The following is a 27,774-nucleotide window of genomic DNA, read 5'->3' as shown; positions in this document are numbered from 1 at the left end:
TGAGTGTGTGGGGTCTTGTCCTGTAACTCAGCGGTATGCAAGACAAGCGGGTCTGCAGTGACCCTTGAGTTACTCTCCTCATGCTTTGCTTGATAATTTGTACTACACGTTCTGCTTGCCTATTAGACGCAGGCTTGAATGGTGCTGACCTTACATGTTTTATGCCATTAAGTTTTACAAAATCCTGATATTCTTGACTGGTGAAACACAACCCATTGTCGCTCACCACTATGTCAGGTGGACCATGTGTCGCAAACATGACATTGAGATTCTCTATGGTTGCCGTGGATGTACTGGATGACATGATTATGCATTCTATCCACTTCGAATAAGCAGCCACCACCATTAAAAACATCTTGCCCACGAAGGGACCTGAAAAATCTACATGGATCCTGGACCAAGGTTTGGATGGCCATGACCACAGACTCAGCGGCGATTCCATTGATGTTTTGTTGAGCTGCATGCAGGCGTTGCACTGATGCACGCATGTTTCCAGTTCAGAATCAATTCCTGGCCACCATACGTGGGACCTGGCGATGGACTTCATCATCACAATACCAGGATTTGTGCTGTGTAATTTGTTGTGTATGTATATATCCTGTACACTCAAAGTACAGTTACATAAAACCACCGAATGTATCTTCACACTATATACACTATGCCTGTACCATCAGAGGGTGCAACTGGTGGAGACCTTGGGTAAAAGTATAAAAGGGAGCTCACCATACTGTAACCTCATTCAGGAGCTGCAATAAATGGACTAAGGTCACAACAGTTCAAGTGCAATACCTTACCTCGTGGAGTCATTACTAGAGTGCTTACAGACTCAATAATTGGCAACGAGATTACGAATTTCCACGTGAAAAATGGCTAACCTTGGCAACTTTCAACAATTCGGTTGGGATGCCTTTGTGGAAAGGCTCGAACATTACTTCATCGCGAACGACCTGGCTGGAGACACACCGACCTCGCTGGCTGATAAGTGCAGAGCCGTCCTGCTCAGCAGTTGTAGGCCCACTGTTTATGGCCTTGTCAGGGACTTGTTAGCCCTAGAGAAGACGGCAACCAAAACATACATGGAGCTCGTAACGATGATACAGGAGCAGCTCAAGCCTAAAGACACCGGTTCTACACACAGCAGCGGCCCGAAGGCCAAGAAATCGCAAAATATGCTGCAGACCTGAGACAATTGGCTGCACCGTGTGATTTTGGCGACCACCTCACCGAAGCACTGAGGGACATCTTTGTTATTGGAATTGGCCATGAGGGCCACCTCGACAGGCTGCTCTCTGCGGACACCACGGTCACCCTGCAGAAGGCAATCAACATAAGCCAGGCGTTCACGGCCTCGGCCTGCGATTCCAAGAGGATGAAGACTCACCCCCAGGACTCTAACCCAGCAAGTACCGTGAATCGACTGGCACCTTTTAGAGGCAAGGCTGCTACCCCGAGTCCCACAACCCTGAGTCTGCCACATGGTGCTGTGGAGGGAATCACATAGCCCACCAGTACCGATACCGAGACTATACTTGCAAAGGCTGTAACACTAAAGGCCATCTCCAACGAATGTGTAAAATAAATTTTATTCACTGAGTCGCTGAAGAGTTGGCCGATCACCCGGGCTCCAGCGCTGATGAAGACGAAGAGAGAGTCCAGGAGGCAGCTCAGCCCCAGGAAAAGGTGTACGGAGTGTTTACCTGCTCCATCGAGAGTTCTCTATTGAAAATGGAAGTCGAATCAATGGTGTTCCAGTCTCAATGGAGATCGACACAGGGGCGAATCAATCGCTGATGAACCAGGCGGCCTTCGAGAAACTCTGGGACAATACCGCCAAACAACCTAAAATGCTCCCGATCCAGGTGAAGCTGCTCACCTACACAAACGACACCATCCCAGACGTGGAAGCATGGATGTCCTACGGCGGCGCGATGCACAAGCTACCTTTGTGGATCGTTGCCGGTGGTGGTCCAACGCTGCTGGGAAGAAGATGGATGAAACAAATCCAAATCTGTTGGAGCTGGGAAAGCCTCCAGGCCCTGGCGATCAACGTCCTACGCAGCCCCAAACTTGGATCCTGACGATCCTATCGTCCAACTCGACTGTGCGGCGACAACACAGACCGCACTACCCAACAGCGAGATGATCCAACCCAAACGACCAGACCTCACCTTCTGGGCTCAAGTGGCAGGACTCCGAAGGAAGAAGATCGACGCAGAACGTAAACTCCCGGCTTTTGTAGCAGAACCTGGGGAGAAAAGGATCACCGCAGCCTACCTCGTGGAGAGAGAGATGGAGCCCACACCACGAAGTGAAGTGCCTGAAATCAAGATGGCCACGACCAGACCACGAGGGGCAGTGTTGAGGGAGCAACATGTGATGCCAAGCAGCGAACTGGATTGGGGTAAAGTTTGCAAGGACCTTCAAAAGGGGACCGGCCCCAGAACAATTAAAGGGACAGTTCCACTCTTTGTACAGCGATGCCGGTGATACTAATGTAAAAGATGTAATTAGCAAATGCAAGTATCTAAATGTGCCTTTGAACAGCGATGCCGGTAGGATACGTGGAAAAGATGTAATTGATGAATGCAAGTATCTAAACATAACATTGTACAGCGATGCCGGTATTGTACAGGGAAAAGATGTAATTGACAAATGTGAATTTGTAAAGACAACTAACAATGTCAAGTCGGGTGATTGCGGTCGGAGCCAATGTATCATGAATGTAAATGATGGAATAATGTGTGATGCCGGGTTCCACATGTACGCCGACAAAATCATTGGCAACTTCCCGTGGGAAGCACCTAGGTCCAATGTTTACATGGGTCATAATGTACCAGCAGCCTGTTCGAGCAAAGCAGATTGGTGAAAAGCTCAATAGCTTGTGCAGTGGTTCAAGTAAGGTGCTCAATTTAGGTAGGAAATTACCAAAGTAGTTGAGTAGACCCAGGAATGAACGCAGATCCGTCACGTTCTGTGGTTTGGGTGCATTCTTGATGGCTTTGGTTTTCATGTCAGTAGGTCTGATGCCGGCAGCAGCGATTTTGCTCCCGAGGAATTCGACCTCCGGTAACATGATGACCCACTTCGAGCGTTTAAGTGAGTCCCACTCTGTCCAAACGCAGTAGAACCTCTTCCAGGTTGTTCAGATGTTCCTTGGAGTCACGACCGGTGATCAGGATGTCATCTTGGAACACGACGGTTCTAGGAACGGATTTCAGTAGACTTTTCATATTCCTCTGGAATATTGCTGCAGCCGAGCGAATTCCAAATGGGCACCTATGGTAAATAAACAGTCTTTTGTGTGTGTTAATGCATGTAAGTCTCTTCAACGTCTCGACCAACTCCTGCATCATATAGGCCGACGTCGTCCAGTTTTGTGAATGACTTCCCTCTAACTAGTATCGCAAACAAGTCATCAGCCTTCGGTAACGGGAACTGATCTTGTTTCGAAACCCTGTTGTTCAGCACAGGAACAATGGGGCTGGCCCATTCATTAAATTCGTCCGGTGATATGATCCCTTCACACTGGAGTCTGTCCAGTTTAATTTTGACCTTCTCCCTCATCATATACGGCACTGCCCGAGCTTTATGATGGACGGGTCTTGCATCTGAGTCCATGTGGATCTGCACCTTGGCTCCCGTGAAGTTGCCGATACCCGGTTCGAACAGCAAGGGGAACTTGCTCAATACTTGGGCACATGTATCTTCCTCCAACAACAATGCCTTTATGTCGTTCCAGTCGCATCTGATTTTCTCCAACCAGCTCCTGCTGAGCAGCGTTGGGTCATTGCCTGGAAGAATCCACAGCGGTAACTCATGAACCACACTGTTATACGACACGTTAATTTGTGCACTGCCAATCACCTTTATCAGTTCTTTGATGCACGTGCGCAGCTTGGTGTTAACAGGGCTCAGCCTGGGCCTCACAGTCTTAGTATCCCACAGCTTATTAGATGCCCTCTTGTTCATGATCGATTGACTCGCCCCTGTGTCCAGTTCCATTGATACCGGTATCCCGTTAAACTTTACATTAATCAAAATTGGTTTACTCTTGGTTATGAAAGAGTACAGTCCATACACTTCCTTCTCTGGCATCTCAGATTGCGTATCCGGATCGGCGCTAGTCTGACTCTCATCCTCCACGTGGCGTGTCGCAGCTCGCTTGCTCATCTGCGGACACTTGCGTTGGAGATGCCCCACTCTCAGACAGCCTTTGCAACTATATTGCTTAAATTGGCACTTCTGGTGCCGATGATTTCCCCCACAACGCCAACAAGAAGTCGGATACATTCCCGCTGGTGGACTTTGGGCAGCCACAGGTTTCGCGAATGCAGCTGGATAGGCCCTGCCATGTGCCGCTCTGCCGAACACCAAATCAGTCACGAACGCAACCGGATAGGCCCTGCCATGTGCCGCTCTGCCGAATGCCAAATCAATCACATTTACAGTACTTGCCGAGGTTCGGTTCTTCACCGATATTTGCTTTAAACTCCTGTCCATCGTCATACATGTTTGAGCGATTTGGATGGCCCTTTTTAAACTCAACTCCTCCACCGCCAGAAGTTTGCGCAGGATCACCTTGTGGTTGATACCGATAACGAAGAAGTCCCGCAGCATGTCTGCCAACACCGTCCCTAACTTGCACGATCGCACGAGACGTCTCAGGTCTGCAAGGAATTCTGCCGCGCTCTGGCCCTCCGATTGAACGTGTGTATAAAACCTGTATCTCGAGATGATGATGCTGTAGTCTGGCTTGAGGTGCTCCTGTACCAATGTACACAACTCCTCATGCGTTTTTTCTGTTGGATCACTAGGCATGAGTAGATTCTTTATCAGACCGTAGATCTTTGAACCGCACATAGTGAGGAACATGGCCCGGCACTGATCTGCATAGTCAACCCCCTTCATTTTCTTGGCCACGAAGTATTGGTTCAAACGGCTCACAAAGTCTACCCAATCTTCTCCCTCCACGAATCGCTCTAAAAATTCAATTGTGCTTATTTTGCAAACAAAGGTTCTTGTATTCTCGTCGCCAAATGTTATGAATGCAATAAAGGTACAAACTGAGTACTGTTTAACTAAGCAAGGTACAACCTTGCTCTACTTTATTTAGGCCCAAAGTGCCTGACTCACAAAATGGCTGGCCTTTTATACCAGAGCAGCACCATGTGCGTGCTGCTCAGTAGCCTCCAACAATGACACCATCTGGTGGCTACAAACAGCATGTACATACATGACAGTCCTAGACTTCCCCACCAGCAGAACATGTTTCACTCTATCTACCCTATCAATTCCTTTCAAAATCCTAAAAACCCTCAAATCACCCTTTAACCTATATTCCAGGGAATACAAGCCTAGTTTATGTAATCTCTCCTCATAGTCTAACCCTTGGAGCCCTGGTAATGTTCTGGTGAATCCAAGGCCAATATATCCTTATATAATATGCTGTGCCCAGAACTGTACACAGTACTCCAGATGTGGTCTAACCAGGGCTTTGTATAACTGTGGCAAAACTTCCTCCTCTTTATATTCTAGCCCTCTAGTTATAAAGGCTAACATTCCATTCACCTTCTTGATTATTTTTTTGCACCTACTACATTTGCGTGATCTGTGCACATGGACCCCTACATCTCTTTGGATCTCCACTGTTCCTAGCTTTTCCCAATTGAAGTAATACTCCAATCTATCCTCTTGTAGTCCAAAATGGATGACCTCACACTTCCCAAGTGTTGAAATCCATCTGCCACAGTTTTGTCCACTCACTTAATCAGGCTTCAATAACTGGAAGAACATCATTGGTCATCTCATGGGAGACAAAAACTGCCCTGACCATAATGAAGTAGCATGCAGTGTGCGGTCAAACATCTGGATTTGTTGATTTGCATTTTCTTGATAAGGACATTTAAAGTCACTTTTTATTGCCAATTTATAAACCTGGGGGTATGAGTGTCTTCAGTTTTTCTTTTTAATTTTAAAACCAGGAGGAAATCAGCAAAGTGGTGGGAGAATAGAGCCCCAAAAATCAAGGTAAATCTGGAGAAAATCGTTTTATTTTGAACATCACTAACCCTCAAGAAAGCAAGCAAGATACTAAGCACAGTTAAGCTCAATGACATCCCAATTACTTACACAGTTCACAATCACCACTTTTATGGCCCTCAATGGCATTTCCAACAATTCAGTGATTTAATATGAAAGGTTACCAAGCAGAAATGGAAGAATTATTTTTTAGACCCAGCAAGTTACCTCATTTAACTGGCATTTCACTGTTCCCCCTCAATGCTGAATTCCGTCCCCACCCAGAACTCCCCGGGGTCCAGGAAGTATCAACTGTGCAATCAGACAATGCTTTTTGTTATCAATAATCCTCTCAGAGGATAAAGTGTCACCTGAAATAGGAACAGGGCAATTATTCATCTAAACAGGCACAGTCACTGGGGGACAGGTTACTATGGGCCTTGCAGCTCACAGGCCCTATATTACAGTGTTTTCAAACATATTTTTAAACTTTTCTTCCTGTTTTAAAGTATTTGCTTCCCCTGGTTAGATCCCCTGCCATTTCATGCACTGATCTAACTTTTCCATTCACCTCACTTTAATTTTGGCACATTTTGCTTCTGCTCTCACTTGCTTTACCCCAAATGAGCAGTGGTGACAGAGGAGCTTATTAAGCAGCGATGAGTAAGGCGACCGACTGAACTCAGCTTAAACTACTTCCTTTCCAGAATCTGGCACTGGAAGTTAGTGCTGGGATGTGCGTGCATTGTGTTGGTAATGTCGTCACCCACATTGTGTGTCTATGTCATCACCTAACATGGCAATAATATCATTGCCATGACATGCTAAGCGCAGGACAATTTTTTTTTCAAGTCAGAATCAATCAGAAATCATTTTTTTATTGATCCACCAATCTGGAAAAAAAAGAACAATTTTAAAGGTCTCTACTTAGTGAGCAATAAAATACTGAATGAAAGTACTGGAGAGAAGATAAAAATGTGTTATAGCAACTGTATCATTTACAGGATGATAATGAACAGCCTCCCCTCAAAATAGAACATTCCCGTTACGTATCCACTGACTTGATTTAATTATGTCAGAGCTGATTGCTCAATTTGGAAATGATGGCAGAGGAGATCTCAGCAACCTTATTTCAACCTTTTGCTATGAATTTATTCAGCTTATATCCATAAAGACATCACTGTAGTGAAATGTAACGGGGCACATACTACCAGCTACCTTTTCTCCCAGCTATGTGTTAAAGATTGGTGTTGCAGTTGAAAGAATTTTATACCAATCCATGCGCTTGATGTTGCCTATAGGAAGAAACTATACTCAACATTCTTGGCCCACATTCCTTGAATCTCACTGGATGTTGCGCATAAACTGCAGTGTATTTATTCCAATTAATTCAACAGTTTTATATACTTTCCTCAGAGACTGATTGGACATCTGTATGATGCTAAAGCTAAAGATTTAACAGTATAAATACAGCCTTTATCATAACATGTTGGTTGGTTTAAGCGGCTGCCCCTGAGGCTCTTCAATGTGGATAGTAGCAAACGCACTAAAGTGACTTAATAAGGATATTTTACAGCTGCTTTCTGTTCATAATGAAGAACAAAAGTTCTACTCAAAATGGAAGAGTGAAACTCATGTATTGATGGTTATTTGAAACACTACTAGAGATTCAACCCCATTAGCAAGTCAATACAGAAAGTGACCTCCAATATTTTTTGTATCATTATGAAATTCAGGCAACATCAGAACTGTGCTGAGAAACTACATATCATATCAAATCGATGTCACAGCAGATTTCATAGCAGGTTATATAATAAAGCTAAAGAGACTTGCAGATTTTCTGAACAGTACCATTGTCAAATGTCATCATATCATCAGCAGAGCAGCATAGAAGATCTGTCGGTGAACAGATTTGGATTTCTCACTTCACAATATGAGCTGCAACATGCAGCCAAAACTTTGCAAGCTGTCAACGGGAATGACATGGAAGAGGCGGTTCCATAAATAATTGACCCTCCATAAACTGTAGAGACTTATCACTCCCAGAAGTCTCTGAAACATCGGAAATTGGTTGATACTTTCCCAAATGTGAATAACATATTTTGCCTATTTCTGCAAGTTGCCATATCCAATGTCAGTTCTGAACACTTTCAGTTCATATTGTCAATTGACTGAATCAATTTATTTTGATGCCGTGATCGATTTTTGTTTCCAGATTGAAAGCAAAAACACATTGCAATGGGTTACATGATTTAAATTGCCATTTGTTGCTAAAGTGTGAAGAGCTCGATCAATATTCCCACTTCACTTACCTGGGTTCTTTGAGGAAGTTATCAAATTAGCGAATGATGGCAGTCTGGTAGTTGTTAACATATTTTGATTTCCAGAAAGCCTTTAATAAAGTGCCATATAGTAGATTATGGGAAAAGATTCCAGCATATGGGATTGGTGATCAGATATTATCCTGGATAGGCAACTGGTTATAACCTTGTAGGCAGAGGGTTGTTATCAATGGGAGTAGATCTATGGGGCACCAGTTCACAAATGGACTGAGTGTTGGGGCTAATGTTGTTCACTATAAATGATTTGGACGACAGCATTAATGGAACCAGTCACATTTTTGCAGATGACATAAAAATGTGAATTGCTACTGGGAATTTAGATCAAATATAAATCGTGTAAAGGATACTTTAGAGAAGTTAGGGGGAAAGGCCCATGTGCAGTAGCTATCATTCAACGTGGATAAATTAATCTGGATCAGAGAAACGCCAGGTATGTTTATACAGCACAGCAATACCAAATAAAGGTTACAAAGCAGAAGAGGAGCCTTGGGGTCAGTCACAGTTGATAAATCATTGAAGGTACAAATGCATTGTGGGAAGGCAAATAGGATTTTTGATTGTATTGCCATAACAATACGATATAAAACTCAGGATATTATATTTGGGCTGTACAAGCCATGGTACGGCCGCACTTGGGAGAATTATGACTCGTTTTGGTCCCCACACAGGGCATGGGGTAGTAAAGCTCTGCAGAGGGTTCAGAGAATTGTAACCAAAATTATGCCCAATTTTAGGGCACCTAGTTGTCAGGGAAGCCTTGAGCAATTGAATCTATTTTCATTAGAGCAACACAGGGTTAGAGATGCTGAAGGGAATAGATTCTATCCAGTTGGATAGGTTATTTGAGATCAATAGGGATTGGCGGACTAGAGGTTATGCATTTAAAATACATAGGCAAAGTGTCAAGTTAGATAGAAACATAGAAAATAGGTGCAGGAGTAGGCCATTCGGCCCCTCGAGCCTGCAACGCTATTCAATGAGTTGATGGCTGAACATGCAACTTTAGTACCCCATTCCTGCTTTCTCGCCATACCCCTTGATTCCCCCTAGTAGTAAGGACTACACCTAACTCTTTTTTGAATATATTTAGTGAATTGGCCTCAACAACTTTCTGTGGTAAAGAATTCCACAGGTTCACCACTCTCTGGGTGAAGAAGTTTCTCCTCATCTCGGTCCTAAATGGCTTACCCCTTATCCTTAGACTTGGACCCCTGGTTCTGGACATCCCCAACATTGGGAACATTCTTCCTGCATCTAACCTGTCTAAACCTGTCAGAATTTTAAACGTTTCTATGTTAAGAAGTATTTCTTTTCAGAGTCATCAATCCCCAGACAGATTACCGAAGTATGTGGTAAGTATAGATTTGCTGCAGTCCTTCAAAAGTGAGGTGGACAAGTTCATAAGAGGTGGACATTTTAAGTAATAAAAGGTAAACTATATGGTATCTGGGAATGGGGAATTGCTGCATTCTCCTGGAGCTAGCAGTTAAGAAGGCATAAGGGATGCTTGCCTTTATCAGCTGAGGCATAGAAAATAAGAGCAGGGAGGTTATGCTTGAACTGTATAAAACACTATAGTTAGGCCACAACTAGAGTACTGTGTGCAGTTATGGTCACATTACAGGAAAGATGTGATTGCACTAGAGGGTACAGAGGAGATTTTGGAGGATGTTGCCAAGACTGGAGAATTTTAGCTATGAGGATTGGATAGGCTGGGGTTGATTTCATTGGAGCAGAGGAGAGACTTGATTGAGGTGTATAAAATTAAGAGGGTCCTAGACAGCTTGGATAGGGCCTATTTCCCTTAGCAGAGAGGGCGTTGGTGAGACCACACCTGGAGTACTGTGTACAGTTTTGGTCTTATTTGAGGGGTATACTTGCATTGGAGGCTGTTCAGAGAAGGTTCACGAGGTTGATTCCTGAGATGAATGGGTTGTCTTATGTTCAGACATTTGGTGTATGTGCTTAGTTGAGGAGCCAATGGTGCGAAGCTACCATCTGTGGGATTATGACTGAACGCCTCTAAGTCAGAATCCCACCAAAACGTGAAAGGTTGAACAGATTGGACCTTTACTCATTGGAGTTTAGAAGAATGAGAGGTGATCTTACTGAAACATATAAGATTCTGAGGGGGCTTGACAGGGTAGATGCAGAGAGGATATTTCCTCATGGGGGAAATCTAGGACTAGGGGGCATGGTTTCAGAATAAGAGGTCGCCCATTTAAAACAGAGATGAGGAAGAATTTTTTCTCTCAGGGGGTTGTGAATCTTTGGAATTCTCTACCGCAGAGAACTGTGGAGACTGGGTCATTGAGTATATTTAAGGTGGAGAGACAGATTTTTGAACTAGAGGAGTCAAGAGTTATGGGGAGCGGCAGGAAATTAGAGTTGAGGCCAAGATCAGATCAGCCATGATCTTACTGAATGGTGGAGCAGGATCGAGGGACCAAAGTGCCTACTCCTGTTCCAATAACCAGGGGGCATAGATTTAAAAATAATTGGTAGAAGCATTAGAGGGGAATTGAGGGTGGGGGTCTGGAGCTCACTGTCTGAAAAGTCTGTAGAGACAGAAAGCCTCATCACATTTAAAAAGTACTTGGACATGCACCTGAAGTGCTGTAACCTACAAGGCTACGGACCAAAAGCTGGAAAGTGGGATTAGGCTTGATAGCTCTTTTTCAGCCAGCACAGACGCGATGGGTTGAATGGCCTCCTTCTGCGCCGTAAATTTCTATGATTCTAGCCTGATTGTGTAAAGAGGTCAGAGAGCAATTTCCCAGAGCTTTTCCTAAATTTGTCACAGATTTTTTTTCTGTTGTATATGGCTGCATGTCTAGATGGGGCGAGCTTTGTGGAGCAAATGGTCTGTCCCCATATACAACAGTGCGTTGATTATTGTTTGATTTATTATATGCTTAAAATGTCCTTGTTTTCTTTTTCTTTGAAACTGATGCAGATTGTTGACTCTCATGTCCTGAAATACAGCTAGAAAGTTGACTTGAAGATGAGTATTGGTCAAATATAGGGAGCCTCAATCTCTTCCTATGCCTATGGCCAAATAAGCCCTCACTAAAGGCTCGCGTGCAAGGGAGGTGAAATAACTGGCACATATAAAAGATCAAAACTGCTGGATAAACAACTTCACAATCACCCTCACCCCACAATGAAATCATCAACGTATCATATAAACAGAAATATTCAAATAAAATCAAGAGAATAAAACAAAAAGGCTTTTAAGAATTGGTACTGAAAGGAATACTTTTATCGTTAATCTTTTCCCAGCCTGGGGTATTCGCCAGGATTGAGCTGAAAGCAGATTGGAAATGCAGTCATTGCTACAGTGTACTATGTAGAACTGACTCTGAAGTTTAGATTTTCCGATGAACAAACCTTGCACAATTACTCATAACAGGACATATTGGCCCGGATTCTGCAGTGGGTAATGATGGTGAACCCTTCTGAAACTGACCTTAACTTCAAGATTTAGCACATGAGCATCTAAACGCAGTCAGTCATTCACTGCTCCGGCACTGGTGGCAATCCATGGAATCAGTGAAATTGATGAAAGCTTGAGCTTTTCCATGATAATATCGTTGTTGGAAAAGGTGTAACTGGAGTTTTAACAGCGTACGGATTGCTAAGCAACCATTCTGGCCCTGAAAAACTAATTCTTATGTTTGTGGAATGTCAAATTTCTCCATTATGATAAAAATTACAAATTTAAAAAAGTTTGTTCATGATATTTCAGCTTCTACCTTGCCCCATGTGTATGTCCCAATCTTTATTTAGCTCGCTAACATTTTTTAAAAGTGCAGATAATCAGTGGATTTCATTTCCTGGTTTGCTGTCTGAGAATTCTGCGATGTGATTGGCTGTTTAGACAGCTTGCTAACGTCACTGCTGCTCTGTGCTAGAAATCCCCTATTCACAGCGTTACAATCAATTACACGCGAGATCTCTGTGGGCAGCTTTCTTCGAGGTCAGCCTTCACTGCACCGCTGACTGCAAATTACAAGTCCTTGATTCCCTTTAGCCTGCATGACTGACAGTCTCAATTATTAAGTCGGTAAGGTTTAAAAATCCGTTTTGTGATATTGGTTTTTATGCCTTAAAATGGTTCTAGCCTGTTTATACTGCAAGGTAACTCCAGTAAGCCTGTGGACCTCTAAATAAAACACATCCGGTCCATAAACTGGACACTGGGAGAATCTGGATAACTTCCAGATTGGTCAATTGAAATCTTTAATTTCCTATCATGCTGTAAATTTATTAATTGTAAATTTATTAAATGTTAATGCTTGTTTTCCAAGTGATATGCCTGTGAGGATGAAGTGAAGTGACAGGGTTAAAAGGTCACAGCTGATGGCGACATTAGAGCTAAAAGGATTACAACATCAGCTGATACCAAATCACACAGTTTTACAGCACTCTCCCTCTTGATACAATATATAGTATATGTTTTATACAAGAAACATTCTTAAATAATCAGCTTTATTTGGTTTCAGACTGTGATGGTACATTTTCAACTGCTGTTGTCAAAACTGCAGGGATTTATTCCAGTAAATGATTAACGGATTGCTGATCGTCCTGGTGTAAAGCCGAAATCTACATTTTATCTTGGGTGATTCATGACTGTTGAGATCACAGTTCTCTCACTAAGTGTGTTCAATCGGCTTGTTACATCAGATTCAAATATTTTTAACAGTACTTTTCTAAGCCGATTTTCTTTATTATCCTCTAAATTGATTCACAGTGGGAAAAATCTGTAGTCTTTCCCAATCCAAGCATCTCTCCCATCTGTTAACGACTATCATCAATCCAGTTTCAAAAATGCTACCTGAGCGAGAGAAAAGGAAAAAAATAATTAGGCCCATGAGGCATTTTAAAATCTCCTGATGTAAGTAACATAAGTAAGAGTACAATCACTGTGATATATAGCACACAACCATATACTGCAAGGTCCTCTTGGAGTTCGAACCCTCACAGAACTTCAGCTCCACAATCTTCAGATTTCCCTAGTTTTCCGATGTGATCACATAAATAACTAACTCCTAAGACCCGAGCCTGGCATCACCTTTCAACCCTGGTGGTGCTCTATTATCTACGCTCCTCAGCAATAAAAAACTGAGCTTTCAATTCAATCTTGGACAAGTATTTTTAACTAGATTTTGCAAGGAAGATCCTGTTTTATATTTGTTTTTGTATCCGGATCAAGTATGAACAGATTTATTTTTTTAAATAGCCAATCGCTAGTAATGGTGCACATTGAGTCAAGACCAAGTATACTGCAGGTCAAACGGGGTTAACTGAACCAAGACCAGAACAAGGGAAGTTTGTGACGGCAGAGGCCAGAAAGGACAGGTAGAGTGGAGTGGGTGGGAGAGGGAAAGTAGAGGATAAGGGCTAGGTGACAGGCAGGAGGAAGGAGAAAAAAAAGGATGGATGGGAAGGGCAGCAAGGGTGAAATGAGGGCGAGCAAGAGCTCAGGCGAGAATAGGGAGACATTGGGAAGAATGGGCGAGAGGAGGAGAAAATGAGGGTTAGAATGGGAAGAGCGGGGAAGGCAGGGTTTAAATTGAACACTAGGGACATTCAACAACTCTCTTTATATAACACGTTTCAGTGACCACGACAGAGTTGGGCACAGCAAGCTGGTGGTGGGATCCATGAACAGAGCAGGTGGAAAGTGCAGACCACACACGTTAACCAGGTGGTGTGAGCAGAGAAAGAGACAGACAGGCTTCAGACTTGGCAGAAGTGGCAAAGCAGAGCAGAGGGGAAACTGGATGCAGCAGACATAATATTTATGGGACTTGTCTCAGGAGATGCCCGAGCATAAAGGGAGATGCGTGAATGGGCAAAAAAGTTAGGGAGGAGGAATGGTATAGAAATTTACAGCATTGAAGGAGGCTATTTTGGCAAATCGTGTCCACGCTGGCCGACCAAGAGCTATCCAGCCTAATCCAATTTTCCAGCTTTTGGTCCATAGCCTTGTAGGTTATGGCACTTTAAGTGTACATCCAAGTCTTTTTTAATGCCCTGACAACTATTGCAACTGTGTAATTTTGTACAAATAACATTAAATATTTTCAAATAAGCTATTTTTTTTTGAATATAAAGTGTAAAGTGAAAAGCTCCAGCAAGAGGTTAGATGACACGAAGTCGGGTGGCAGTGTGAGCCGTGAACAGGATGCTAAGAGGCTACAGGGTGACTTGGACAGGTTAGGTGAATGGGCAAATGCATGGCAGATGTAGTATAATGTAGATAAATGTGAGGTTATCCACTTTGGTGGCAAAAACAGGAAGGCAGAATATTATCTGAATGGTGACAGATTAGGAAAAGGGGAGGTACAACGAGACCTGGATGTCATGGTACATCAGTCATTGAAAGTTGGCATGCAGGTACAGCAGGCGATGAAGGCAGCAAATGGCATGTTGGCCTTCATAGCGAGAGGATTTGAGTATAGGAGCAGGGAGGTCTTACTGCAGTTGTACAGGGTCTTGGTGAAGCTACACTTTGAATATTGTGTTCAGTTTTGGTCTCCTAATCTGAGGAAGGACATTCTTGCTATTGAGGGAGTGCAGCGAAGGTTCCTCAGACTGATTCCCGGGATGGCAGGACTGACATGTGAAGAAAGACTGGATCGACTAGGCTTATATTCATCTTATAGAAACATATAAAATTCTGATGTGATTGGACAGGTTAAATGCAGGAAGAATGTTCCTGATGTTGGGGAAGTCCAGAACCAGGTGCCACAGTCTAAGGGGTAAGCCATTTAGGACCGAGATGAGGAGAAACTTCTTCACTCAGAGAATTGTGAACCTGTGGAATTCTCTACCACAGAAAGTTGTTGAGGCCAGTTCGTTAAATATATTCAAAAGGGAGTTGGATGTTGCCCTTACGGATAAAGGGATCAAGGGGTATGGCGAGAAAGCAGGAATGGGGTACTGAAGTTGCATGATCAGCCATGATCATATTGAATGGTGGTGCAGGCTCGAAGAGCTGAATGGCCTACTCCTACACCTCTTTTCTATGTTTCTATGCTGAAATTCTGCAAGATTAGAAAAAAAGCAAAATAGCTGTGGAGCCAAGAACATTGACAAATTCACACCATGGCGCCACCCAGTAGTCAGAATTTCACGCAGACTGAAAGTATTTAACCATCTACTCAAACTACAAAAAAGCAGAGTGATTATTTCAACTAGTTTTTTTTCGAGGAGTCTGCACATGCGCACCACTGTCTCCCGCATATGCACAGACTCCTCAAACCCAAGGTGGGACCTGTATCGTGCTGCTGATCTTCCGACCGTATTGTTGGAGTCCATTATTAAAGAAGCAGTAGCAGGACATTTGGAAAAGCAAAGTTTGGTCAGGCAGTCAGCATGGATTTATGAAGGGGAAGTCAAGTTTGACAAATTTGTTGGAATTCTTTGAGGATGTAACAAACAGGGTGGATAAAGGGGAACCAGTGGATGTGGTGTATTTGGACTTCCAGAAGGCATTTGACAAGGTGCCACATAAAAGGTTACTGCACAAGATAAAAGTTCACCGGTTGGGGGTAATATATTAGCATGGATAGAGGATTGGCTAATTAACAGAAAACAGAGAGTCAGGATAAATGGTGCATTCCCTGGTTGGCAACCAGTAACTAGTGGGGTGCCGCAGGGATCAGTGCTGGGACCCCAACTATTTACAATCTATATTAACGACTTGGAAGAAGGGACTGAGTGTAACGTTGCCACTTTTGCTGACGATATAAAGATGGGAGGAAAAGCAATGTGTGAGGAGGACACAAAAAAATCTGCAAAAGGACATAGACAGGCTAAGTGATTGAGCAATGATTTGGTAAATGATGTATAATGTCAGAAAATGTGAGGTCATGTACTTTGGCAGAAAAAAATCAAAGAGCAAGTTAATATTTAAATGGAGAAAGATTGCAAAGTGCTGCAGTGCAGCGGGACCTGGGGATACTTGTGCATGAAACACAAAAGGATAATATGCAGGTACAGCAAGTGATCAGGAAGGCCAATGGTATCTTGGCCTTTATTGCAAAGGGGATGGAGTATAAAAGCAGGGAAGTCTTGCTACAGCGATACAGGGTATTGGTGAGGCCATACGTGGAATATTGCGTGCAGTTTTGGTTTCCACATTTACGAAAGGATATACTTGCTTTGAAGGCAGTTCAGAGCAGGTTCACGATTCCGGAGATGAGGGGGTTGACTTATGAGGAAAGGTTGAGTAGGTTGGGCCTCTACTCATTGGAATTCAGAAGAATGAGATGTGATCTTATCGAAACGTATAAGATTATGAGGGAGGCTTGACAAGTTGGATGCAAAGAGGATGTTTCCACTGATGGGGGAGACCAGAACTAGAGGGCATGATCATAGAATAAGGGGCCGCTCATTTAAAACGGAGATGAAGAGAAATTTCTTCTCAGAGGATTGTAAATCTGTGCAAATCACTGCCTCAGAGAGCTGTGGAAGCTGGGACATTGAATAAATTTAAGACAGAAATAGACAGTTTCTTAAATGATAAAGAGATATGGGGTTATGGGGAGAGGGCAGGGAAGTGGAGCTGAGTACATGATCAGATCAGCCATGATCTTATTGAATGGTGGAGCAGGCTCGAGTGGGCCGTATGGCCTACTCCTGTTCCTATTTGTTATGTTCTTATTTACCGAGCTGGGAGCTGTGCTGCTGATCTGACCGCATTTACCGAGCTGTGTCAATAAATTTCATTACATTTTTTAATTATTTCCGTGTCGTGTGTTTGATTCATCCCACATCATTTGGGTCAGTGACAATTGAGAACTACAATCAAACACGATAATTGGCCTCAGGCCTGGGGAAGAAAAATATCATCCAGGATTCTTCTTTCCAATTACTAACCAGTGGCCTGTACTAGAAAGTGCATCAGCTGAGAAAGATATTGGTGATGCTCTCCATAGTAGAATAGTCAGCCACTATTCTCTATTCAGGCTCACACCTGAAGAATGGCAATTTGGGCAAGGTAACACTAATGGAGTCAAGATGACAAGAAAATGAGTATAATATAATTAATACACTAAATAATTACTTCCTTTAAGCATTTACTAAGGAAGATATGAGCAACATCCCCTCCCGAAATAAAAGTAATCTGTATAAAATCGGGGAGCTGAGATTTGTGAGGCACTGCAATCAGTATGAAAGAGTCGATGAATACTGGGAAGGCCCTGCTAGGTACCCATTTTCATTACATAGCATTACACAGCACAGAAACAATCCATTTGGCCCAACCAGTCCATGCTGGCGTTTATGCTCGACCCGAGCCTCCTCTCGTCTTTCCTCATCTAAATCTATCAGAATAATCCTCTATTCCCTTCTCCCTCCTATGCTTGTCTAGCCTCCCCTTAAATACATCTATACTATTCGCTTAAACCACTCCCTGTGGTAGCGAGTTCCAGTCTCACCTCTTTTTGGATAAAGAAAAAAAAAGACTTGGATTTATATAGCGCCTTTCACGACCACCGGACGACTCAAAGTGCTTTACAGCCAATGAAGTACTTTTGAATTGTAGTCACTGTTGTAATGTAGGAAACATGGCAGCCAATTTGCACACAAGCAAGCTCCCACAAACAGCAATGTGAAATTGAACACATAATTTTTTTTGTTGTTATATTGATTGAGGTATAAATATTGGCCAGGACACCAGGGATAACTCCACTGCTTTTCTTCGAAATAGTGCCATGGGATCTTTTACGTCCAATTCAGACAGCAGACGGGGCCTCGGTTTAACGTCTCATCCGAAAGACGGCACCTCCGACAGTGCAGTGCTCCCTCAGCACTGCACTGGAGTGTCAGCCTAGGTCTTTTGTGCACAAGTCCCTGGAGTAGGACTTGAACCCACAACTTTCTGACTCAGAGACGAGAATGCTACTCACTAAGCCACATTTGAACTTCAGTTTCTTCTGAATTCCCTAATGGATTTCTTGGTGACTATCTTATATTGCTGGACTCTCTCCGTATCCACTCCATCAAAACCTTTCATAATTTGAAAGACTTCTATTAGGTCACCCCTAAACCTTCTTTTTTCAAGAGAAAAGAAACCCAGGAGGCAAATGGCATGTTCAACCTTTATTGCTTGAGGGTTGGAATACAAGAGTAAGCAAGTCTTGCTACAATTTTCAGGGCTCTGGTGATCTCCTGTACTAACACTTAACTGACCTTTGTTGTAATATCGCCCCAAGATGTAGCTCCAAATTCCTCTGACAATATCCCAGAGGACAGTAATATTGTGGCCTGGAATTGCCTTTCACAAAAATTAACACTGAATTCTTCCTGAAAGTTGTATTCACATGCTAAAACAAATGAGTCCCCAAGGAAAGTGCAGACCATAGAAACATAGAAAATAGGTGCAGGAGTAGGCCATTCGGTCCTTCAAGCCTGCACCACCATTCAATATGATCATGGTTGATCATGCAACCTCGGTACCCCACCCCTGCTTTCTCTCCAGACCCGCTGATCCCTTTAGCCGTAAGGGCCACATCTAACTCCCTTTTGAATATGTCCAACGAACTGGACTCAACAACTTTCTGTGGCAGAGAATTCCACAGGTTCACAACTCTCTGGGTGAAAAAGTTTCTCCTCATCTTGGTCCTTTAGGGCTTACCCCTTATCCTTAGACTGTGAGATCCCCTCTCATTCTTCTAAATTTCAGTGAGTATAAGCCTTGCCGATCGAGTCTTTCCTCATATGTCAGTCCTGCCATCTCGGGAATCAGTCTGGTGAACCTTCGCTGCACTCCCTCAATAGCAAGCACATCCTTCCTCAGATTAGGAGACCAAAATTGTACACAATACTCAAGGTGTGGTCTCACCAAGGCCCTGTACAACTGCAATAAGACCTCCCTGCTCTCATACTGAAATCCCCTCACTATGAAGGCCAACATGTCATCTGCTTCCTTCACCACCTGCTGTACCTGCATGCCTACCTTCAATGACTGATGTACCATGACACCCAGGTCTCGTTGTAGCTCCACTTTTACTAATCTGTCACCATTCAGCTAATAATCTGCCTTCCTGTTTTTGCCACCAAAGTGGATAACCTCACATTTATCCACATTGTACTGCATCTGCCATGCATTTGCCCACTCACCTAACCTGTCCAAGTCCCCCTGCAGCCTCTTAGCATCCTCCTCACAGCTCACACTGCCACCCAGCTTAGTGTCATCTGCAAACTTGGAAATATTACACTCAATTCCTTCATCTAAATCATTAATGTATACTGTAATAGCTGGGGTCCCAGTACTGAACCCTGCAGCACCCCACTCTGAAAAGGACGCGTTTATTCACACTCTTTGCTTCCTATCTGCCAACCAGTTCTCTATCCACGTCAATACATTACCCCCAATACCATGTGCCTTAATTTTGCACACTAATCTCTTGTGTGGGACCTTGTCAAAAGCCTTTTGAAAGTTCAAATATACCACATCCACTGGTTCTCCCTTATCCACTCTACTAGTTACAGCCTCAAAAAAGTCAAGAAGACTTGTCAAGCATGATTTCCTATGGATTGGAGGGTAAATCCATGCTGACTTGGACCAATCCTGTCACTGCTTTCCAAATGCGCTGCTATTACATCTTTAATAATTGATTCCAACATTTTCCCTCAACTGATGTCAAGCTAACCAGTCTATAATTCCGTTTTCTCTTTCCCTCCTTTTTAAAAAAAGTGGCGTTACATTAGCTATCCTCCAATCCATAGGAACTGATCCAGAGTCCATGGAATGTTGGAAAATGACCACCAATGCATCTACTATTTCTAGGACCATTCCTTAAGTACTCTGGGATGCAGACAATCAGGCCCTGCGGATTTATCGGCCTTCAGTCCCTTCAATTTCCCTAACATCATTTCCTGACTAAAAAGGATTTCCTTCCGTTCCCCTTTCTCGCTAGACCCTCAGTTCCCTAGTATTTTTGGGAGGTTATTCGTGTCTTCTTTCGTGAAGACAGAACCAAAGTATTTGTTCAATTGGTCTGCCATTTCCTTGTTCCCTATTATGAATTCACCTGATTCTGACTTACGGCCACACTAGTCTGAAAATGCTCAATCTCATCTGATCTCAGAAACTAAGCAGAGTCAGGCCTGGTTAGTACTTGGATGGGAGACTGCCTGGGAATACAAGGTGCAGAAGGCTTTAAAAATCGAGCTGAAATAGCTCAATTGGGAGAGCGTTAGACTGAAGATCTAAAGGTCCCTGGTTCAATCCTGGGTTTCGCCAATATCTGGTGGTAATGTTACTGGCCTCGTAATCCAGAGACCTGGATAATTAATCTGGGGACAAAAGTTCAAATCCCACCATAGCATCTGGGGAATTTAAATTCAGTCAATTAAATAAATCTTTACCACTGTCGGTGGCCCAAGGCTGCTGTGCTCGTCAATGTGAGCCATCCAACTCCACCGATGGCTCGGGGCCGGAGGAAAGTAGATTGCACTCCAGTGCAGTGCTGAAAGAGTTTATCCTTACTACTAGGGGGATCAAGAGGTTTGGCGAGAAAGCAGGAATGGGGTACTGAAGTTGCATGTTCAGCCATGAACTCATTGAATGGCGGTGCAGGCTAGAAGGGTCGAATGGCCTACTCCTGCACCTATTTTCTATGACTGCAAGGGACCTACATTAGTCTTCACTAATCTTTTCCTCTTCACATATCTATAGAAGCTTTTGCAGTCAGTTTTTATGTTCCCTGCAACCTTACTCTTGTATTCTATTTTCCCCCTCCCAATTAAACCCTTAGTCCTCCTCTGCTGAATTCTAAATTTCTCTCAGTTCTCAGGTTTGCTGCATTTTCTGGCCAATTTATATGCCTCGTCCTTGGATTTAACACTTTCCCTAATTTCCCTTGTTAGCCACGGTTGAGCCAACTTCCCTTTTTTAATCTTACGCCACACAGGGATATACAACTGTTGTAGTCCATCCATGTGATATTTAAATGTCTGCCATTGCCTTGTCACCGTCAACCCCTCAAGTATCATTCTCCAGTCTATCCTAGCCAATTCACGTCTCAGACCGTCGAAGTTTCCTTTCTTTAAGTTCAGGACCCTGAATTAATTGTGTCATTCTCCATCTTAATGAAGAATTCCACCATATTATGGTCACTCTTCCCCAAGGGATCAGATCGCGAATTAATCCTCTCTCGTTACACAAAACCCAGTCAAGGATGCCTGCTCTCTAGTTGGTTCCTCGACATATTGGTCGAGAAAACCATCCCTTACACACTCCAGGAAATCCTTCTCCACAGTATTGCTACCAGTTTGGTTAGCCCAATCAATATGTAGATTAAAGTCACCCATGATAACTGCTGTACCCTTATTGCACGCGTCCCTAATTTCCTGTTTGATGCCATCCCCAACCTTCCTACTACTGTTTGGTGGTCTGTACACAACTCCCACTAACGTTTTCTGCCCTTTGGTGTTTCGCAGCTCTACCCATATAGATTCCACATCATCCACGCTAATGTCCTTCCTTACTATTGCATTAATCTCCTCTTTAACCAGTAATGCTATCCCATCTCCTTTTCCTTCCTGAATATTGAATACCTCTGGATGTTGAGTTACATAAGAACATAAGAATTAGGAACAGGAGTAGGCCATCTAGCCCCTCGAGCCTGCTCCGCCATTCAACAAGATCATGGCTGATCTGGCCGTGGACTCAGCTCCACTTACCCGCCCGCTCCCTGTAACCCTTAATTCCCTTATTGGTTAAAAATCTATCTATCTGTGACTTGAATACATTCAATGAGCTAGCCTCAACTGCTTTCTTGGGCAGAGAATTCCACAGATTCACAACCCTCTGGGAGAAGAAATTCCTTCTCAACTCGGTTTTAAATTGGCTCCCCCGTATTTTGAGGCTGTGCTCCCTAGTTCGAGTCTCCCCGACCAGTGGAAACACCCTCTCTGCCTCTATCTTGTCTATCCCTTTCATTATTTTAAATGTTTCTAAAAGATCACCCCTCATCCTTCTGAACTCCAACGAGTAAAGACCCAGTCTACTCAAACTATCATCATAAGGTAACCCCCTCATCTCCGGAATCAGCCGAGTGAATCGTCTCTGTACCCACTCCAAAGCTAGTATATCCTTCCTTAAGTAAGGTGACCAAAACTGCACGCAGTACTCCAGGTGCGGCCTCATCAATACCCTATACAGTTGCAGCAGGACCTCCCTGCTTTTGTACTCCATCCCTTTCGCAATGAAGGCCAACATTCCATTCGCCTTCCTGATTACCTGCTGTACCTGCAAACTAACTTTTTGGGATTCATGCACAAGGACCCCCAGGTCCCTCTGCACCGCAGCATGTTGTAATTTCTCCCCATTCAAATATTTCCTTTTACTGTTTTTTTTCCCCCAAGGTGGATGACCTCACACTTTCCGACATTGTATTCCATCTGCCAAACCTTAGCCCATTCGCTTAACCTATCTAAATCTCTTTGCAGCCTTTCTGTGTCCTCTACACAACCCGCTTTCCCACTAATCTTTGTGTCATCTGCAAATTTTGTTACACTACACTCTGTCCCCTCTTCCAGATCATCTATGTATATTGTAAACAGTTGTGGTCCCAGCACCGATCCCTGTGCCACACCACTAACCACCGATTTCCAACCCGAAAAGGACCCATTTATCCCGACTCTCTGCTTTCTGTTAGCCAGCCAATTCTCTATCCATGCTAATACATTTCCTCTGACTCCGCTTACCTTTATCTTCTGCAGTAATCTTTTGCGTGGCACCTTATCGAATGCCTTTTGAAAATCTAAATACACCACATTCATCGGTACACCTCTATCCACCATGCTCATTCTTTCCTCAAAGAATTCCAGTAAATTAGTTAAAGAAGATTTCCCCTTCATGAATCCATGCTGCGTCTGCTTGATTGCACTATTCCTATCTAGATGTCCCGTTATTTCTTCCTTCATGATAGTTTCAAGCATTTTCCCCACTACAAATGTTAAACTAACCGGCCTATAGTTACCTGCCTTTTGTCCGCCCCCTTTTTTAAACAGAGGCGTTACATTAGCTGCTTTCCAATCCGCTGGTACCTCCCCAGAGTCCAGAGAATTTTGGTGGATTATAACGAATGTATCTGCTATAACTTCCGCCATCTCTTTTAATACCCTGGGATGCATTTCATCAGGACCAGGGGACTTGTCTACCTTGAGTCCCATTAGCCTGTCCAGCACTACCCCCCCTAGTGATAGTGATTGTCTCAAGGTCCTCCCTTCCCACATTCCTGGTTTTTGTGTCTTCCACTGTGAAGACAGAAGCAAAATAATTGTTTAAGGTCTCAGCCATTTCCACATTTCCCATTATTAAATCTCCCTTCTCATCTTCTAAGGGACCAACATTTACTATAGTCACTCTTTTCCGTTTTATATATCTGTAAAAGCTTTTACTATCCATTTTTATGTTTTGCGCAAGTTTACCTTCGTAATCTATCTTTCCTTTCTTTATTCATTCTTTGCTGTCGTTTAAAATTTTCCCAATCTTCTATTTTCCCACTAACCTTGGCCACCTTATACACATTGGTTTTAATTTGATACTCTCCTTTATTTCCTTGGTTATCCCTGGCTGGTTATCCCTTCTCTTACCGCCCTTCTTTTTCACTGGAATAGATTTTTGTTGAGCACTATGAAAGTGCTCCTTAAAAGTCCTCCACTGTTCCTCAATTGTGCCACCGTTTAGTCTGTGTTTCCAGTCTACTTTAGCCAACTCTGCCCTCATCCCACTGTAGTCCCCTTTGTTTAAGCATAGTACGCTCGTTTGAGACACTACTTCCTCAGCCTCAATCTGTATTACAAATTCAACCATACTGTGATCATTCATTCCGAGAGGATCTTTTACTAGGAGATCGTTTATTATTCCTGTCTCATTACACAGGACCAGATCTAAGATAGCTTGCTCCCTTGTAGGTTCTGTAACATACTGTTCTAAGAAACAATCCCGTATGCATTCTATGAATTCCTCCTCCAGGCTACCCCGTGCGATTTGATTTGACCAATCAATATATAGGTTAAAATCCCCCATGATTACTGCCGTTCCTTTTTCACATGCCTCCATTATTCTCTTGATTATTGCCCACCCCACCGTGAAGTTATTATTTGGGGGCCTATAAACTACACCCGCCAGTGACTTTTTCCCCTTACTATCTCTAATCTCCACCCACAATGATTCAACATTTTGTTCATTGGAGCCAATATCGTGTCTCACATCTGCCCTCATATCATCCTTTATTAACAGAATCCCCACCTCCTTTCCCTTCTTGTCTATCTTTCCGAATCGTCAGATATCCCTGTATGTTTAATTCCCAGTCTTGGCCACCCTGCAACCATGTTTCTGTAATGGCCACCAAATCATACCCATTTGTAATGATTTGTGTCGTCAATTCATTAATTTTATTTCGAATGCTGCGTGCGTTTAGCTAGAGTGTTTTAATACTAGTTTTTAAAGCATGATTTTTAGTTTTGACCCCTCCTGCAGCCCCTTTATATTCAGTGGCCCTTTTTGATTTTTGCCTTCGGTTTCTCTGCCCTCCACTTTTACTCATCTCCTTTCTGTCTTTTGCTTTTGTCTCCTTTTTGTTTCCCTGTCTCCCTGCATTGGTTCCCATCCCCCTGCCATATTAGTTTAACTCCTCCCCAACGGCACTAGCAAACACTCCCCCTAGGACACTCCCCCAAGTGCAGATCGTCCGGTTTGTACTGGTCCCATCTCCCCCAGAACCGGTTCCAATGCCCCAGGAATTTGAATCCCTCCCTGCTGCACCACTGCTCAAGCCACGTATTCATCTGAGCTATCCTGCGATTCCTACTCTGACTAGCACGTGGCACTGGTAGCAATCCTGAGATTACTACTTTTGAGGTCCTACGTTTTAATTTAGCTCCTAGCTCCTTAAATTCGTCTCGTAGGACCTCATCCCTTTTTTTACCTATATCGTTGGTACCAATGTGCACCATGACAACTGGCTGTTCACCCTCCCTTTTCAGAATGTCCTGCACCTGCTCCGAGACATCCTTGACCCTTGCACCAGGGAGGCAACATACCATCCTGGAGTCTCGGTTGCGGCCGCAGAAACGCCCATCTATTCCCCTTACAATCGAATCCACTATCTCTATTGCTCTCCCATTCTTTTTCCTGCCCTCCTGTGCAGCAGAGCCAGCCACGGTGCCATGAACTTGGCTGCTGCTGCCCTCCCCTGATGAGTCATCCCCCTCAACAGTACTCAAAACGGTGTATCTGTTTTGCAGGGGGATGATCGCAGGGGACCCCTGCACTACCTTCCTTGCAATGCTCTTCCTGCTGGTCTTCCATTCCCTAGCTGGCTGTGGACCCTTCATCTGCGGTAAGACCAACTCGCTACATGTGCTACTCACGTCATTCTCAGCATCGTGGATGCTCCAGAGTGAATCCACCCTCAGCTCCAATTCCGCAACGCGGTCCGTCAGGAGCTGGAGGCGGATACACTTCCCGCACACGTAATTGTCAGGGACACCGGAAGCGTCCCTGACTTCCCACATAGTACAGGAGGAGCATAACACGTGTCCGAGCTATCCTGCCATGACTTAACCTTTAGATTAACTTAATTTGGCAACAATGCTAAAGGTAACTTACTGATAAAGAAAAGAAAAAGAAAAACTACTCACCAATCACCAGCCAATCACTTACCCCCTTGGCTGTGACGTCACCTTTCGATTTCTTTCTACTTCTTTTTTGTCTTCCTGCTTCAGCTGCAGCGGCTGGCCTCCGACTCCCCGGACTTTTATAGGCCGCCTCCTCGACGCACCCGCTCGAAGTCCCGCTGCCTCCGACTCCCCGATCATCATGATGGAGCAGCGATCAGCAAAGAAATCGGAATGCTGAACTTGAGAGCCGAAACATTCGATTGCAAGTTGGTGAAAGTTGTGGTCAAGTTCTATAGCGATCTGGTTAGATCGCACCTTGATTTGTGTGTCCAGAGACACAAGGGAGAGATTTAATCCCTGGCGTATTTCAGACAATTGTCATAAGACTGAACCCTAGTGTCAGGGGATTAAGTTTTGAAAAAAGAGTACAGAAACTTAGGTTTTTCAGCCTGGAGTGAGTCGATTGAGAAATGATCGTACAATATCCAATGTGGTGTCAAAAATTAGGTACTGAATATTACTTTAAACTATGATTCTGCTATTCCCATTTATCTAGACCCATCTTTTGTTCCTAACTTGTCCCATTACCATCTCCTTTTGCCATGCACCATCATCCTTTTTGTCTCTAATTTCTCCTGCCTTCCACCCTATCACAGACCTTCCCTTTTGTTCTTTCCTCCTCTCCCCCCTTTTCCTGTCCCAGCACTTGCTTAAAACTTGTTACATCTCTAAATGTTTCCAGTTGTGATGAAGGGTCATCGACCTGAAACGTTAACTCTGTTTCTCTCTCCACAGATGCTGCCTGAGCTGCTGAGTATTTCCAGCATTCTCTCTTTTTATTACTTCAAACTAAACTGTTTAAAACAGAAGGACAAGGGGGGCATTGGTTCAAAGTAATAAAAGGCAAATTTAGGACTGATGCCAGCAAACTCTTCCTCATAGAAAGAATAATCAATACATGGAAATGACCTTCTTGTGGAGTAGTGAAGGTGAAAACCCTGGTTCAATTAAGAAGCAGTCGGATGTCATGATGGAGAAATGATTGGGTCTTTCTACATTAAGATGTTTTGAAAGGCTTTCCTCATCTGCATCAATCTTGCGACTTGAAGATTTTAGCATCATGGAAACATACAAGCTTAAGACAGCATTTTCAGAAGAGGAGAGAAAATTTAAACAAAAAATAATTAAAAATACACTGTCTATGGGCTCAATTTTCCCCAATGATTTGCACCGTTCTTTTGAAGCAGGCTTTTTTTGGCCCAAGGTAAAAATCCCCAGTTTCCCCAATCAATTTGCACCAGCGGAATTCAGTTAGTTACGATTTTTTTTAGGTACGTTTTTTTTTCAGCCAAAGGGGATGTAACCAGCTACCTATGCCAATTCTGGTCATTTAGGGATCTTTGGCCAGCTGATAGTTACTCCAGCGTATGTGGCCGCTCCAGAAAACCCTTGCAGAGAGTTAAAGAAATCGGCGCAGGTAAGTAAATCGGAGGAGGCCATTCGGCCTGGGCTAGGGGTGGGGAGCAGACCGGGAATGCACTCGGGGCCAGGGTCGGGTGGGGGAACGGATCAGTAAGCGGACCTTCATTATGAAGAAAGAATCAGAACTAAACTCGTTTTCATGGGAGAAAAGAATGAGGCGAGATATAATCCATGTTCATAAAATGCAAAGAAGACAAATTACACGGATGGCAGCGGGCCGGTGCAGGGGTCTTTTGGCCCGGGATAGGAGCGGGCCGGTGGTGAGGGGAGTGGGGCCTTTCGG

At 43.7% G+C, this 27,774-nt stretch overlaps 1 protein-coding gene, 1 non-coding gene and 1 pseudogene across 4 annotated transcripts in view; 2 read left to right on the top strand and 1 right to left on the bottom strand.

Annotated features, from left to right (window-relative positions):
- Positions 1–12,834: 12,834 nt before the first annotated feature.
- Positions 12,835–27,774, bottom strand: part of ube3d (ubiquitin protein ligase E3D) — a 225,409-nt gene continuing 210,469 nt past the window's right edge. For 2 of the 3 annotated variants that reach the window (XM_070884528.1, XM_070884526.1), the window contains exon 10: positions 13,080–13,197. In XM_070884528.1, coding sequence (XP_070740629.1) covers positions 13,174–13,197 — 24 coding nt within the window. In that variant the 3' untranslated portion in view covers positions 13,080–13,173. Of the gene's footprint in view, positions 13,198–27,774 lie in introns of all 3 variants that reach the window. The other variant, XM_070884524.1, reaches the window with a different exon arrangement.
- LOC139267566 (5S ribosomal RNA) lies at positions 20,417–20,535 on the top strand (annotated as a pseudogene).
- trnaf-gaa (transfer RNA phenylalanine (anticodon GAA)) lies at positions 20,547–20,619 on the top strand. The gene has a single exon. It is a non-coding gene; the product is annotated as a tRNA-Phe (tRNA).

This window comes from Pristiophorus japonicus, chromosome 7, assembly GCF_044704955.1.
Source record: "Pristiophorus japonicus isolate sPriJap1 chromosome 7, sPriJap1.hap1, whole genome shotgun sequence".
NCBI lineage: Eukaryota > Metazoa > Chordata > Chondrichthyes > Pristiophoridae > Pristiophorus > Pristiophorus japonicus.
The sequence above is the reverse complement of the archived record's forward strand: the minus strand, read 5'-3'. Positions and strand labels throughout refer to the sequence as shown.